This window comes from Pan paniscus, chromosome 15, assembly GCF_029289425.2.
Source record: "Pan paniscus chromosome 15, NHGRI_mPanPan1-v2.0_pri, whole genome shotgun sequence".
Classification (NCBI taxonomy): Eukaryota; Metazoa; Chordata; class Mammalia; order Primates; family Hominidae; genus Pan; species Pan paniscus.
In genome coordinates, this window is record NC_073264.2 from 94,336,226 (window position 1) to 94,351,910 (window position 15,685).

Below are 15,685 nucleotides of genomic sequence, written 5' to 3' on the forward strand. Positions count from 1 at the left end.
ACTCCTGGGCTCAAACGATCAGCCTGCCCCGGCCTCCCAAAGTGCTGGGATTACAGGCGTGAGCCGCCTCACCCAGCCCTTCTTTTTTTATTATTTTTTACTTTTTGCTGAAACATCTAGGAACCCAAGATATGTGTGTGTTTCAATGGACTTTTTTTAATAGTAGTTTTAGGCTTACAGATAAGTTACAAAGAGTGCAGAGAGCTCCTGTATTCTCACCTACTTCCCCTATTGTTAACACATTACATTTCCATGATACATTTGGCACTTCCAGGAAACTCACATTGGCACATTACTGTGACCTCTAACCTCCTAACTGTACTTGGATCCCACTTTTCCACTCATGCCCTTTATCTGTTCCAAGATCCCTTCCAGGACACATTACATTTAGTTCACCACCTCTCTCCTTAGTCTCTAGTCTGTGATCTGTGATGGTTTCTTTTTTTTTTTTGAGGTGGAGCTCACTCTGTCGCCTAGGCCAGAGTGCGGTAGCACAAGCTCAGCTCACTGCAACCTCTACCTCTTGGGTTCAAGCAATTCTCCTGCCTCGGCCTCCCCAGTAGCTGGGATTACAGGCGCCCGCCACCACGCCCAGCTAATTTTTCTATTTTTGGTATAGACAGGGTTTCACCATGTTGGCCAGGCTGGTCTCGAACTCCTGACCTCAGGTGATCTGTCTGCCTTGGCCTCCCAAAGTGCTGGGATTACAGGCATGAGCCACCATGCCCAGTTGAAACATAGCTATTTAAGGGGAGCATATTTTATTTTACATGATTCCATAAACATAACTTAAACAAAAATTATGTAGTGTTTACCAGATACACGTCAGAACACCTTAAGAACAGCTTTCTGGAATCAGGCTATGAGCCCTTGCCCCTGGCATTGAATCTCTCTGATCCTCAAGCTTCTCATCTGTCAAATGGGGAAATAGTAGGTTTCTGAATAAGGCAGCATAGAATACATTAAGATGGAGAACTCTGGAAACGTCTGAGCCTGCCACTCACTAGCTATGAAACCCTGGGCAAGTTACTTAGCTTCTCAGTCTCATCCGTAAAATGGGGAAAATCAAGGACTGAGCTCGTTGTGGGATCAAACGTGTTCACTGGTGCTCGGTATCTGCTGTTCAACGCCAGCTATCATCACTGACCCTGAATAGACCTCAGGGCAGGGATTGTAGTCTAAATCTAACGACAATCTTAAGCCCTCAGCTCAGTGCCTCACATATGGAGAGGAGCAACCTGTATTAACACCCAAGGGTGCACACACTAACCATGTCTGCTTCCCACTACTGAGGGGGCAAGTGAGTGGCCCGTGTCACAATGCCTTGTACACTCCAAATGACTACACAAATACAAACAAGATCAGAATTACACCTTCTAATCTCTTCAGAGTCCATATGTCATCTAATATTTATCTTTCCATCGTAGAAGAACTTATGGGAACTTAATCATGACATTTAGTCATAACACAAACATTATACTATGCCTTTGAATCTAAAACCAGGGTGCACATCCCAAATTTGGGTACTTTTATGAAAGGCTTTATCCTACCTTTCAGCAATTGTCAACCATGCTTCATTTTTTTTTTTTTTTTTAGGTAAAAGATAACCCATGCCACCTGCCCAGGTCTTATAGAGTCTCATATTCTCCACTGCTAAGTGTTTAATTTGCAGTAGGACTCTGATTCAGAATAACGTGCAGCTGACTCTTGAGCAACAGGAGCTTGAACTACACAGGTCCACTTATCCACAGATTTTCTTCCGTCTCTGCCACCACTGAGACAGCAAGACCAACCCTCCCTTTCCCCCTCAGCCTGCTCAATGTGAAGATGACAACCAGGATGAAGGCCTTTATGATGATCCACTTCTTTAATGAATTGTAAATATAGTTTATCTTATGATTTGCTTCCTTTTTTTTTGAGACACAGTCTCGCTCTGTTGCCCAGGCTGGAGTGCAGTGGTGCCATCTCAGCTCACTGCAACCTCCGCCTCCCAGGTTCAAGCGATTCTCCTGCCTCAGCCTCCCAAGTAGCTGGGATTACAGGTGCATGCCACCATACCCAGCTAATTTTTGTATTTTTAGTACAGATGGGGTTTCACCATGTTGGCCAGGTTGGTCTCAAACTGCTGAACTCAAGTGATCCACCCGCCTTGACCTCCCAAAGTGCTGGGATTGCAGGTGTGAACCACTGCATATGGCCATATAATTTTCTTAAGAACATTTTTTCTTTAGCTTACTTTAATATAGTATATAATACAAATAACATACAAAATATGTTAACCAACTTTCTGTTATTGGTAAGGCCTCCAGTCAGTAATAGTAAAGTTTTTGAGGAATCAAAAGTTATGTGCAGATTGTGCAGTGGGCTGGCTCCCCCAAGCCCCAAGTTGTTCAAGGGTCAACTGTACTCCCCTCCAATGCACATAAGATGGACACTTATGAAATGGAGCCAATGCCTGCCCTGCCTCCCTTGTGAAGCTATTCGGTATAGATACCCTGATGATTGTTTCTCTTTCTTGGCAGTAGAAAGAACATGGGCCTTGCAGAAAGACAAGAATTCTGGCCTAATCACTCACTACACTTACTACACAGGATAGAATTCTGGCCTAATCACTCACTACACTTACTACAGAGGATAGAATTCTGGCCTAATCACTCACTACACTTACTACAGAGGATAGAATTCTGGCCCAAGGATGTTTCACCTTGACCAAATTTCTTTTTTTTTTTTTTTTTTTGAGACGGAGTCTCGCTTTGCCCAGGCTGGAGTGCAGTGGCACTATCTTGGCTCACTGTAACCTCCGCCTCCTGGGTTCAAGTGATTCTTTTGCCTCAGCCTCCTGAGTAGCTGGGGCTACAGGCACCCGCCACCACGCCCAGCTAATTTTTTGTGTTTTCAGTAGAGACGGGGTTTCACCGTTAGCCAGGATGGTCTCTATCTCCTGACCTCGTGATCCGCCCGCCTCGGCCTCCCAAAGTACAGGGATTACAGGCATGAGCCACTGTGCCCAGCCCTTGACCAAATTTCTAACCTTTTGTGCCCATTTCCACAAGTGTGAAACTGAGTTTTCCTATATCACAGGATTTTTAAAAATTAATTATTCTTTTTTAGACAGGGTCTTGCTCTGTCACCCGGTTGGAGTGCAGTGGTACGATCATGGCTTGCTGCAGCCTTGACTTCCTGGCCTCAGGCAGTCCTCCAGCTTCAGCCTCCTGAGTAGCAGGGTCTGCAGGCGCACACCACCATGCCTGGCTAGTTTTTAAAAATGTTTTGTACTTACTATGTTGCCCAGGCTGGTCTCGAACTCCTGGGTTCAAGCGATCTTCCTGCCTCAGCCTCTCAAAGTGCTAAGATTATACTGCTCAACCTTTCTTCAAGAGGATTAAATGGGAAAGTACATGGAGAAACTTTTAGTCCAATCTTCCAAGCAGCAGCATGCAATGTTCATTTCTTTCCTTCTCCTTCCAAATTTGACACACTGATACATCTGCACTACTCGCACTAATTTGTGCACTGTCTTGTTTCATCCCATTGTTTTACTGCTTCGGTAGAAGGTCCCTTCACTTAGAAAACAATTTCCTACCCCTGAGCACCAAGAGGAAAGAGTCCAAGGAACTAAGTCTGTGTAGGTTCAGTGGTTTGCAGATTCATGCTTTGGGAACTGTTTATTCAAATGAAATCTCTCTTGGAACTGTGATATAAACAAAACAGACAAAGTCATTTTATTAGCATTCCTTTATTTTAGAAGTTCACACCTATAATTTTATAACAATCATGAAAATGTTACTCAGAATTAGATGTTTTGATGACACATAGCAGAAATCTGTGGTTCAAGATGGTCATTGCAAACTTAACCAATCTCAGCATTCTATTCTGCCTTTTGTTTTGATTGCACAGAATCAATATAATTCTGATTCATACAGAAAATAACTTAATATCTTAACCTCCGCTCAGGATCTTCATCATAAATGTAGGTCAATACATACCTAAAAATTGTCAATGATCCAACATGATCACATGTGACATGCTACACTTGCACCTAGTACCAAACAAGCTGATACTTCAATGAGATCTGGTTGGCATATACACCCAAGCCTTGTCTGTCCCCTCAGAGCACTGCACACAGGTAGTGAAAGAACTTGTGTACAATAAGAAATTCACAGGGATGAGGCTGGGCGCAGTGTCTCACGCCTGTAATCCCAGCACTTTCGGAGGCCGAAGCAGGTGGATCACTTGAGGTCAGGAGTTCGAAACTAGCCTGGCCAACATGGTGAAACCCCGTCTCTACTGATAATGCAAAACTTAGCTGGGCGTGGTGGCACATGCCTGTAGTCCCAGCTACTCGTGAGACTGAGGCAGGAGAATAGCTTAAACCTGGAAGGCGGAGGATGCAGTGAGCCAAGATCACGCCACTGCACTCCAGCCTGGGTGACAGAGCGAGACTCTGTCTCAACAACAACAACAAAGATATTCACAAGGATGAATTTAAATAGGTAAATGGCAGTGTAGAACTACATCCTTCCTAGTCAATTACACCTTTAGGAGACTTTAAATAGGCATAGAAACGACAAAGGGCTTATACTGAGAATTGCACAAAAATGAGTTACTTGGCAGCACAAGGTAGGGATTGTATGTGTCACAAGAGTATATAGACTGTTCTACCTTCATGCTCTACTCATTGCCATATCCCTTCGTGGTTCCCTGAGACTCAGGTGAAATTACCTTCCAATACTGCCTGGAGAAGGGCCTCCTCCTCCTCAGCTGCCTCATAATCCTTTATTAGTACCAATAACTGCAAGAACCCAGGGGCTGGGCCATCCTCTGGCAGATTAAGCTCTCTGCGAATTGTTTTGTGGACTGCCCCAGCAATGACTTGGTCTAGGCGGGCCTGATTCACAGCATCTCTCTCAATTGCTCCTCTCTGTACCAGCTTCTGTAACAAAGGCTCCAGCCTTAGTACATAAGCTGACAACTTTTCCTCATCCTTCTGGTAAGTGGTTAGATATTTGACCTGCAACTCCCTAGGATTATCTGTAACCCCAAATACCTCCTCAAGAGCCTGCAGACATTCATCGACAGTAATTAAAGGATTGTTTATCTTGAGGACACGAATAACATCAAGTGCTGGGCCTCGAAGGCTCTCTAGCAATCGCCTTCTCTTCTCTACATCTGGCACCTGCCACGCCTTTATCATCTGAGTAGTATGAAACATCCAGCGTCCAAATTCTTCTTCTCCTGGTTCTGGAGACTCCCTGCCCGAGAACACTCTCAGCTTTTTATACTTCAAGCATTGCAGGGCAGGCTGAAGAGCCTCTAATGCCTGTGCCAACATAGGGGCCCACATTTCCGGGACCATGCCCTGCTCTGGGTCTAAGGAGCCATTTTCATGTCCAAGAGCTCTGGTCAACTCACCCACTGTCATGCCCTCTCCCGCTAAAAATTCATTTAATCTGCTTAAAAATGTATTATCTGGGTCAGGGGGCTTAAAGATCACTCTCCAGATACCCCCTTTTCCTGGTATCTCCTTAGGGACCAGGGCGTGACTAGTCTCCGCAGTAAGCCCTACTAAGGCTACTTTCCTGTTCTCATCCCTCCTGAACATCCTTCCAAGCAGTCTGTACTCCCCCAAGGGAGCTAAACCAGCCTGCAGAGCCTCCTCGATTTCTGCCACACTGCAGCTCTGGGAGATGCCGGCAATCAATAGCGCTTTCCGAGGGTTCATGTCCATCCCCCTGCACCAGTCTTCTAAAAGCCTCAAAGTCATGGTGCCCGAAATAATAGACTTAAGTTCTAAATATGCCAGACCACAGGCGACCACCGAAATTCAAAGTAATCCTCCGCGGTACCCCAGAGAAATCTTGTCAACGTGCCGAGGTCCAGCAGCCTGCAAGACAGAGCAGACAGGTTAGCTAAAGGTGCCAACGTCCAGGGCAAGCGTGCAGGCCCCAAGCCCCGCGCGCCCTGCCCCCAGCGGCGACGCCAGGGCAGCCGCACTGCGGCGCGCGCCCCTCACCCCTCCCAGCCCTGGTGCCTGGCGGATGTCGGGCCTGCAGGGCCGCGTCGGGCCCGCTTCCACTCACCGTGATCTAGTGCTCGTGCCCGCGTCCGTGCGCCGGCGGCCAAGGTGCCTGGCCGGGCCCCGACGAGGCGCGGGAGGGCGGGCTCCCCTAGGCTCTGACGGACACTCGGGGGCCACAGCGACCGATGCCGGTACTCCAGGTGCCTGTGGTGCTGTCTGCAACGAGAAGTGATGGGGCGATGACAGTCGCGAGCGGGCACCAGGGGGCAAGGCTGAGGAGCGCTGAGTCGCCAGACCCAGAGAGCCACCCACCTGGAGGGACGTGCCGCCACCCGCGCCGCCGGAGCTCCGGCTCCAGCCCGGATTCCACCTGTTTTGGTCCCGCTCGGGGAAGCTGCGCGGCGGGCGGGGGCGATCTGACGTCATGAGGGGCGGGCCTCGGGGGCGGGGCGCGCGCGCTTCCGGCCCGAGCCGGAAGCTCCGACTGCGGCGGCATCCGGGACGGCGGGCGGGCTGGCCACCACGGGACAGGAAGGTGAGATCCGGGACCTCAGCTTTGCAAGCAGGCTCCGCCGGCGACCGCTGACGGGCGCTGGGCTCGCGGCGCTGCAAGGCGGCGAGGCCCGGGCCTGGCGCCGCCTGCGCAGCCTTGGTCGCGGCGTGCCGGCGCTGCAGCGCGGCAGGGGGCGGGGCCGGCCGCCCGGAGGCCCAAGTGGCGGGGACGCCTCCCTGCCGGGTCAGGTTCTCAGAGCGGGTCTCCGGCGGCGGCGACGGGGGCCGGGCCGCGCGTGACCCGCCGCAGTCACGCCGTTCTTAATCACTAGTAGCTGGTGCTCCAGGCTGGCGGCGCTCACCTTTCTCCTAGCCGGGTGACCCAGGGGATTTATTTTATGTTGGCTTTCTCTGAAATGCCAAAGCCACCCGATTATTCAGAGCTGAGTGACTCTTTAACGCTTGCCGTGGGAACAGGAAGATTTTCGGGACCATTGTAAGTGCTTAGGAGTTAACTGTCTTAACTTGGGGGCTTGACTTGTAGCACCCCGCGTTCACGTCTGAAGCAGTACTGTTATGCCAGAAAGTGTTTCACCTGTCAAAGTGAAATGTGCTGTGAGAAACTAGTTTAATTCCAGTTTCTGGAGGGCGGGTATTATGGACCTGTTTAAGTAGGATGCAGTGATTTATTCTGAGGGATTCCCGTTAAAAAGCAGAACTCAGTATATACTGAAATCAATGGTTTTTTGTTTTTTTGTGTGTGTTGTTTTACTTGATTGTAAGTATTACACAAAACAACCTGTAAGTTTTACATTTCTTAATAGGTGTTTAATTTAATTATTTTAAATCTTAAGTGTGTTAGTGGGATATTTTAGAATTCTTTTTTTTTAATTAGACAGAGTCTCGCTCTGTCGCCCAGGCTGGAGTGCAGTGGCGTGATCTCGGCTCTCTGCAAGCTCTGCCTCCTGGGTTCACGCCATTCTCCTGCCTCAGCCTCCCGAGTAGCTGGGACTACAGGTGCCCGCCACCACGCCCGGCTAATTTTTTTGTATTTTTAGTAGAGACGGGATTTCACCATGTTAGCCAGGATGGTCTCTATCACCTGACCTCGTGATCCACCCGCCTCAGCCTCCCAAAGTGCTGGGATTACAGGCGTGAGCCACCGCGCCCGGCCTAGAATTCTTGGAGATAAAGCAAGTACATTTGGAGTAGTTGCCGTGACAGCATTACTAGACCCTAATTGTATTTTCTTTTTTAATTTGAAGGCACAGAGCATGGAGAATGATGAACTTCCGTCAGCGGATGGGATGGATTGGAGTGGGATTGTATCTGTTAGCCAGTGCAGCAGCATTTTACTATGTTTTTGAAATCAGTGAGACTTACAACAGGCTGGCCTTGGAACACATTCAACAGCACCCTGAGGAGCCCCTTGAAGGAACCACATGGACACACTCCTTGAAAGCTCAATTACTCTCCTTGCCTTTTTGGTTGTGGACAGTTATTTTTCTGGTACCTTACTTACAGATGTTTTTGTTCCTATACTCTTGTACAAGAGCTGATCCCAAAACAGTGGGCTACTGTATCATCCCTATATGCTTGGCAGTTATTTGCAATCGCCACCAGGCATTTGTCAAGGCTTCTAATCAGATCAGCAGACTACAACTGATTGACACGTAAAATCAGTCACCGTTTTTTCCCTATGATTACAAAACTGCCAGTCCTATATGGAGTCTGATCACAAGACTGCAGTTTCTTCACAGATCTCAGGAAGTTGTGGTGGGGCAGAGGCTTTTTAAAAACATGTGATTAGGGAGCTATCTTTATCTGAATAATAACGAATTTTTAGGTAAAACCTGAGATAGAGTACTACAAAATCATGTTGATGACTTCAGATTTTGGAAGTTAAATCATGTCTGTTATTTGCATTCTTTAGAAACTTGACTAAGTACCTGAATTCATATTTCTATTCTACTGTGCAACATAGTGATGATTCAGAAATTTTTCCTTTGGGGAAAAAAATGAATATGAACATTTCCATTGTGTTAAGTGTAAAAAGGTCCAGACATGATCATAAAATTTAAATTTTATACAATTACTTGGCTTGCTTTAAAATTCTTCACACTTAAAACACCAATTCATTCTATTGCAGCTAAGCCAGCTGTCTAGACTTGCTGTCAGCTTATGAGGCATTGCTAAAAAATTATTGAGGAAATGGCTGTCTTGATAAGCAGAATTTGTTCTTCCTCTTGGTAATGGCTAAATTATTATTAATGCTTTTAATGGTTTTATTTTTTATATTTTTCTTTTTTGTGGAGAATGGGGTCTCGCTATGTTGCCCAGGCAGGTCTTGAACTCCTGGGCTCAAGCTTTCCTCCTCTCTCTGGCTCCCTAAGTGCTAGGATTACAGATGTGAGCTACCATGCCCAGCTATTTTTAATTAAAAAAATTTTTTTTTCCATGACTTGTGACACAGTCTCAGAAGGCCCTGAGAACATACGCTCCAATGCTACTGATTTAGAAAACTATCTGGGAAGAAACTAAGTGTTAAATGTTGAAAGGCTAGAAATAACTTACAAATAGAAGATGGAAACAATGTGTTCAATGAAAATCTAGCAGGTTATTCATTAATTAATTTATTTAAATTATTATTATTTTTGAGACGGAGCCTTGCTTTGTCACCCAGGATGGAGTGCAGTGGTGCAGTCTTGGCTCACTGGAACCTTCGGCTCACTGCAACCTCCACCTCTTGGGTTTAAGCGATTCTCTTGCCTCAGCCTCCTGAGTAGCTGGGATTACAGGTGACCACCACCATGCCTGGCTGATTTTTGTTATTTTAGTAGAGACAGGGTTGCAGCATGTTGGCCAGGCTGGTCTCAAACTCCTCACCTAACTAAGGTAATCCACTTGCGTCAGCCTCCCAAAGGCCTGGGATTACAGGCATGAGCCACCATGCCTAGCTGTATTTATGTTATTTATTTTGAGATGGAGTCTTGCTCTGTAGCCCAGACTGGTGTGCAGAAGTGCGGTCTCAGCTCACTGCAACCTCCACCTCCCAGGTTCATGCTATTCTCCTGCCTCAGACTCCCGAGTAGCTGGGATTACAGGCACCCACCACCATGCCTGGCTAATTTTTGTATTTTTTAGTAGAGACGGGGTTTCACCATGTTGGCCAGGCTGGTCCCGAACTCCTGACCTCAAGTGATACACCTCGGCCTCCCAAAGTACTAGGATAACAGGCATGAGCCACCATGGCCAGCCTATAGCAGGTAATTTAGTCCAGTCCTTATCAGATGCATGAGACCCCTCTAAAAGATGCTATCAAGTCATAATCTTTCTGATTTCTGTTCCAAGGTCAGGTCATCAGGCAGTAGGTTAATTACATGAAGATGTGTTCCTGTACCTTCTCCTTTGCATTTGTACTACCTCACATCTGGTACTAATACAAATAACTAAAACATGGACACAGTAGCATTTCTTTTCTGCATGAGATCAAGATATATTTTTATATAGTTATGTCATTAATACTGGAAAACATTTTATGCTTTTAATAATCTTAACACTTTTTGATGCTTATTCTGTTGGGCCCTATTCTAAGAGCTTTATGGAAATTAACTAATGTAATCCTCCCAACAGCCCTATAAGATGGGTATTATTATCCAGATTTCACAGATAAGGAAACTGAGGCAGAGAAGTCAAGTAACTTGCCAAAGGTCACAGTGAGTAGCAGAGCCAGGGTTATAACCAGGCATTCTAACGCCTTCGTTACTAACCACAGAGGCATAGTGCTTCTCACAAATGACAAATGTTTTAGCACTGGGTACTCTTTGCCCAGTCATGCCAAAGAATGGAAATGGCAATAGTATTGACAAGTTTTTCTCTATTTGTCTACTAGAAATCTGAAAGTTTCCTAGCAACCTCATCTTTCCACTACATCTGACTGAACCCGAAAGGAAGGCTGAGTATTCCATAGCAAGCTGTTACTTAAAAGATAAAGCAGGTACCTTTGTGATGTAAAAGTAGATCAGATCCTTCAGATCAATTAGTCTCATTTATCTCACTGCCTCCAAAGGTCTAGTTACTGAAATGATACATCTTTTGATATAACACGTGGAATCCTCAAAGTAAGCAGCAGTTTGAAATACTTGTTTTTGTGAGGGTCAAATGACCAAATCACTTGCATCTTTTGAGTATTCAGTATGCATGTTACAGACATTGTTTATGAGTGATTTACATTTATTCTTCACAACAGTCCTGGGAGGCAGGTATTATACTGCTACTAGTGTCATTTTACAGAAGAAACCTGAAACACATAGGAATAACTTGTCCATAGTCACATAGCCAGTATGTGAAAGAGCCAATTTGAACCTAGGATGTTGGCTTCAGATCTCCAGCTTTTTATCATTCTATACTGCTTCTCAAAAAGGAGAGTAATTTGAGGGAAATCATCGAGAGTTTCCAGTTTTATTAGTCTTGAGGCAGTGATTTAAGAAAATTATTTCAGTTTTGTTTTGTTTTATAAATGCTTTAGGTAGGCTGGGAGTGGTGGCTCACATCTGTAATCCCAGCACTTTGGGAGGCAGAGATGGGAGGATAGCCTGAGCCCAGGAGTTCATGACCAGCCTGGGCAACATGGCGAGACCCCATTTCTATTAAAAAGGGGTGGCTCATGCTACTCCCAGCACTTTGGGAGTCTGAGGCGGGCAGATCACTTGAGGTCAGGAGTTCAAGACCAGCCTGGCCAACATGGTGAAACCCTGTCTCTACTAAAAATACAAAAATTAGCCACGGCTGGTGGTGCATGTCTGTAATCCCAGCTACTCAGGAGGCTGAGGGAGGAGAATCGCTTGAACCCAGGAGGGAGAGGTGGCAGTGAGCCAAGATCGCATAGGCCACAAGAGCAAGATTCCATCGCAAAAAAAAAAAAAAAAAAGGTTATGTAATGCAAGGTTTGTGAGGTTGCCACTGGTATTGCAAAGTTTTCTTAATGAAGTTGATTCATCTCTTTTTATACTTCAAATTCTAGTATTTTGGGATTTGGTAAGCAAATGTTCAGTCCATCTCTATCTTTCAAGATTATATTGCCTTTTGCCTTGATAGAAGAAATAGTAAAATAATTAGAGTAGGATTAATGTAGTAAATTCAGTATTTCCAAATGTAATTACTATATTTCAGATTGCAGGTTTAATCTGCTTTTTGATTAGGAGCTATTTATCCAAGTTGTGGATTATTTCTAGTTTGTGGCTATTTAATAGTTCAAAGCATTTTTTAGGTAAGGTAAAGAGGGAAAAGTGAAATATATTTTTTAATCTGTTAGCTCTTGGATTGAGGAAGAGGTTGAAATTGATGGTTAGGAGACCTGTGTGTGATAGCAGATCATCATTTTTTTTTCTTTTTTTTTTTTTTTTTTGAGACAGAGTCTCGCTCTGTCGCTCAGGCTGGAGTGCAATGACGTCTCGGCTCCCTGCAACCTCTGCCTCCTGGGTTCAAGTGATTTTCCTGCCTCAGTCTCCCAAGTAGCTGGGATTACAGGCGCACGCCACCACACCTGGCTAATTTTTGTATTTTTAGTAGAGACAGGGTTTCGCCATGTTGGCCAGGCTGGTCTCAAACTCCTGACCTCAGGTGATCCACCCGCCTTGGCCTCCCAAAGTGCTGGGATTACAGGTGTGAGCCCCTGTGCTCAGCCCATTTATTTCATGTTCACATCACAATACAAAAAGCAGTGAGTACAGGATTACTTAGTGAGATGAATGGCAAATATAGTAAGTGCTTCAGGGATTTTAGGGAGTGGACAAACATTCTAGGATTCATAACTAGGAAACACTCGCTTCCAGAGATGAGAAAAATAGAGCTATATCCTACAATGATTTGATAGGTGATTTTATTTGCAACTATATGTGAAATGAAGTAATCCTGTTGAGACTTTTCACCAAAACATGCCAGATATTTTATTTTTCAAAAGTGCCAGTATAGGGAACAGAAAACTGAATTACAGAATCATGTAATTCATGGAGCTTTAGTCCTCATGTAAATTTTCTGGTTTTAAAGATGCTACCAGTTTTTAAGTTGTCTCGTTTTTTAATATTAAATTGTTCATAATACCAGTTTTAAAGTAAAAGTTGTGATTCCCTAAAGGTTAGAATTTGGTTCTATTTCAAAATTTGTACAGTTAACAGAAAGCTTTTCTTTGGGGAAGTGCAGTCATCAGATAAAGTGCTTCTATGAGTAACTGTACCCACAAAGTCATGGAACCAGCATATTTGTTCATGGTGAGTAGGATTAGTCTTTTTTTTTTTTTTTTTAAAGATTATCAGCTGGGCGTGGTGGCTCATGCCTATAATCCCAGCACTTTGGGAGGCCGAGGCAGGCGGATCACTTGAGGTTGGGAGTTCGAGACCAGCCTGATGAACATGGTGAAACCCCATCTCTACTAAGAATACAAAATTAGCCGTGCGTGGTGGTGCATGCCTGTAATCCCAGTTACTCGGGAGGCTGATGCAGGAGAATTGCTTGAACCCGGGAGGCGGAGGTTGCGGTGAGCCGAGATCACGCCATTGCACTTCAGCCTGGGCAACAAGAGCGAAGCTCTGTCTCAAAAAAATAACAAAAATAATAAAAAAAAGATTATCTAGTGTTGATTCCCATCTTGATGGATTTAACATTCTCAATCTCCAAAACACTGGCAGAAAAACTTACCACAATACCATGTCTCATCTTTGCAGCAAATATGTGCCATCATTTAATAAATTTTCCAACATAAAAAGAAGTGCCATATAATTTTGGACCATGATTGGGAATCATGATGCATTCGTATTTATGCTTTCCTCTAAGGCAGTGAATAGGTCTTAGACTGTGGCTGTATGTACATTAGAATTACCCAAAGAAAACTTCTTACATTTAAACAATGCCAGGGTCCCTTTCCAACCAGTTACATCTCTGGGATGGACCCCAAGCAATCTTCAAATGATTCTCTCAGGGTTGCAAATCACTGGTCCATGGGTTTTTATGTGCCACTTACCAAAAACTCAACTGTCATGAGAATTGTGCTTGTCTTTGGAACAGCTTCAACAAATAACGTTGCAGTTTAATTCACCCTAGCCATCCTAATTGCAAATCTTTAGAGTTGTCTCTTTTGATTTCGAGTCCTCTCCTCCAGTTTGTCCTGAATATACTTCTATCAGGCTTTTGCCTCCCACTCTACCAAAACTGCTGTCCTGTCAGGAAGTTGCTGGTCACTTACACATAACTAAATCCAATGGTCAAGTCTCAGTCCTCAAATTACTATTACTATTAGTTTTTGACACTCCCTGTCCTTGAGATACTTTCTTCAGTTGTCTTCCTGACCAGCACTGTCCAATAGAACTTCAGCAATGCTGGCGATGTTCTATATCTTTGCTGTCCAGATCAGTAGCCAATAGCTACCTGAAAGGGGCCCTTGAAATGTGGCTAACATGAGCCTGGCATGGCGGCTCACACCTGTATGCCGACAACTTGGGAAGCTAAGGTGGAAAGATACCCTGAGCCCAGGAGTTCGAAGCTGCGGTGAGCTATGATTGCACCACTGCACCCCAGCCTGGGCAACAGGGTGAGATCCTATCTCTAAAAAAAAGAAATGTGGCTAATGTGACTGAGAAACTGAGTTTTAAATTCTAATTAAATAGCATATGTGGCACCATGTATTAGATGGTCCCATTCTAGATATTTAACTGGTTTGCCTTCTTCCTCACCAGCTTTTTTTTTTTTTTTCCTTTTTTTTTTGAGACAAGCTGTTGCTCTGTTGCTCAGGCTGGAGTGCAGTGGTGCGATCTCGGCATACTGCAGCCTCCATCTCCCGGGTTCAAGCGATTCTCCCACTTCAGCCTCCCAAGTAGCTGGGACCACAGGCGCGTGCCACCACGCCCGGCTAATTTTTGTATTTTTAGTAGAGGTGGGGTTTCACTATGTTGGCCAGGCTGGTCTCCATCTCCTCATCTCAAGTGATTTGCCTACCTCGGCCTCCCAAAGTGCTGGGATTACAGGCATGAGCCACCACTCCTGGCCCTCAGCAGCTTCTTAAGTCTTTGCTAGTTCCTTGTTGGAGATCTGCTCAACCTCTAAATGTTGGCGTGCCCCAGTTCTTTTTTCTGTGTGTACTCCTTTGGACATCTCATCCATGGCTCATGGCTTTCAATATATGAATTGGCCAGGCGTGATGGCTCATGCCTGTAATTACAGCACTTTGGGAGGCCGAGGTAGGCAGATCACTTGAGGCGAGGAGTTGGAGACCAGCCTGGCCAACATAGTGAAACCCCACCTCTACTAAAAATACAAAAATTAGCCGGGCATGGTGGCACGTGTCTGTGATCCCAGCTACTTGGGAGGCAGATGTGGAAGGATCACTTGAGCCTGGAAGGTGGAGGTTGCAGTGAACGGAGATTGCACCACTGCACTCCAGCCTGGGCGACAGAGCAAGAGCTTGTCTCAAAATAAATAAATATACAAATTTATGTCACTACCTTGGATCCCTCTCCTGAGCTCCAGACTTGACTATCCAGTTGCCTGCTTGATAGGCCTTGACATGGTGCTTGGTAATATGTCTTACCAGGCACATGAAATTGAACCTATTCAAATCTAAGCTGCCGATCTCTCCACCCATCAAAATCTGTTCCTCGAGTTTCCTACGAGTCTGTTATCATCCATGTGGTCAGGGGGATCCTTTTAAAATGTTACTCCTCTCAAAAATCCTCCCATAGCTTCCCTTCTCAGAATGAAAAGCAAAGTCCTTCACATGGCAAGTCCTAAGTAAATGGCCCTGCCCTGCCCTTGACCTCATTTTCATTTTATTTATTTATTTATTTATTTATTTATTTATTTATTTGAAATGGAGTTCCACTCTTGTTGCCCAGGCTGGAGTGCAGTGGCCAGATCTCAGCTCACTGCAACCTCTGCCTCCTGGGTTCAAGTGATTCTCCAGCCTGAGCCTCCTGAGTAGCTGGGATTACAGACACCCGCCACCATGCCCGGCTAATTTTTGTATGTTTAGTAGAGACGGGGTTTCACCATGTTGGCCAGGCTGGTCTCGAACTCCTGACCTCAAGTAATCCACCCACCTCAGTCTCCCAAAGTGCTGGGATTACAGGCGTGAGCCACCACACCCAGCCTTGACTTCATTTTCTACTACTCCCTCTGCCCTTG

The 15,685-nt window shown here is 45.4% G+C and overlaps 2 protein-coding genes across 3 annotated transcripts; one reads left to right on the plus strand and one right to left on the minus strand.

Annotated features, from left to right (window-relative positions):
- Window positions 1-3,720: 3,720 nt before the first annotated feature.
- On the minus strand, window positions 3,721-6,466 carry MOAP1 (modulator of apoptosis 1). Its single transcript, XM_034938041.2, has 3 exons — window positions 6,332-6,466; window positions 6,081-6,235; window positions 3,721-5,884 (listed from the first exon to the last, which is right to left on the minus strand). Exon 3 carries the CDS (start codon window positions 5,762-5,764, stop codon window positions 4,709-4,711), a length of 1,056 nt encoding a protein of 351 aa, XP_034793932.1. The 5' UTR covers window positions 5,765-5,884; window positions 6,081-6,235; window positions 6,332-6,466; the 3' UTR covers window positions 3,721-4,708.
- Window positions 6,463-8,603, plus strand: LYSET (lysosomal enzyme trafficking factor). 2 transcript variants are annotated; one of them, XM_034938042.3, is made up of 2 exons: window positions 6,463-6,554; window positions 7,777-8,603. In XM_034938042.3, exon 2 carries the CDS (start codon window positions 7,793-7,795, stop codon window positions 8,186-8,188), a length of 396 nt encoding a protein of 131 aa, XP_034793933.1. In that variant the 5' UTR covers window positions 6,463-6,554; window positions 7,777-7,792; the 3' UTR covers window positions 8,189-8,603. The 2 variants fall into 2 exon arrangements, with proteins under 2 accessions (XP_034793933.1, XP_003832843.1); XM_003832795.5 differs by lacking the exon at window positions 6,463-6,554 and adding an exon at window positions 6,645-7,007.
- The last annotated feature ends 7,082 nt before the right edge of the window (window positions 8,604-15,685 follow it).

Coding starts and splice junctions, on each gene's coding strand:
- LYSET (XM_003832795.5), top strand. CDS start 6,910: ATGTTGGCTTTCTCTGAAATGCCAAAGCCACCCGATTATTCAGAGCTG. Junction 7,008..7,776: donor GGAAGATTTTCGGGACCATT/GTAAGTGCTTAG, acceptor TTTAATTTGAAG/GCACAGAGCATGGAGAATGA.
- MOAP1 (XM_034938041.2), bottom strand. CDS start 5,764: ATGACTTTGAGGCTTTTAGAAGACTGGTGCAGGGGGATGGACATGAAC.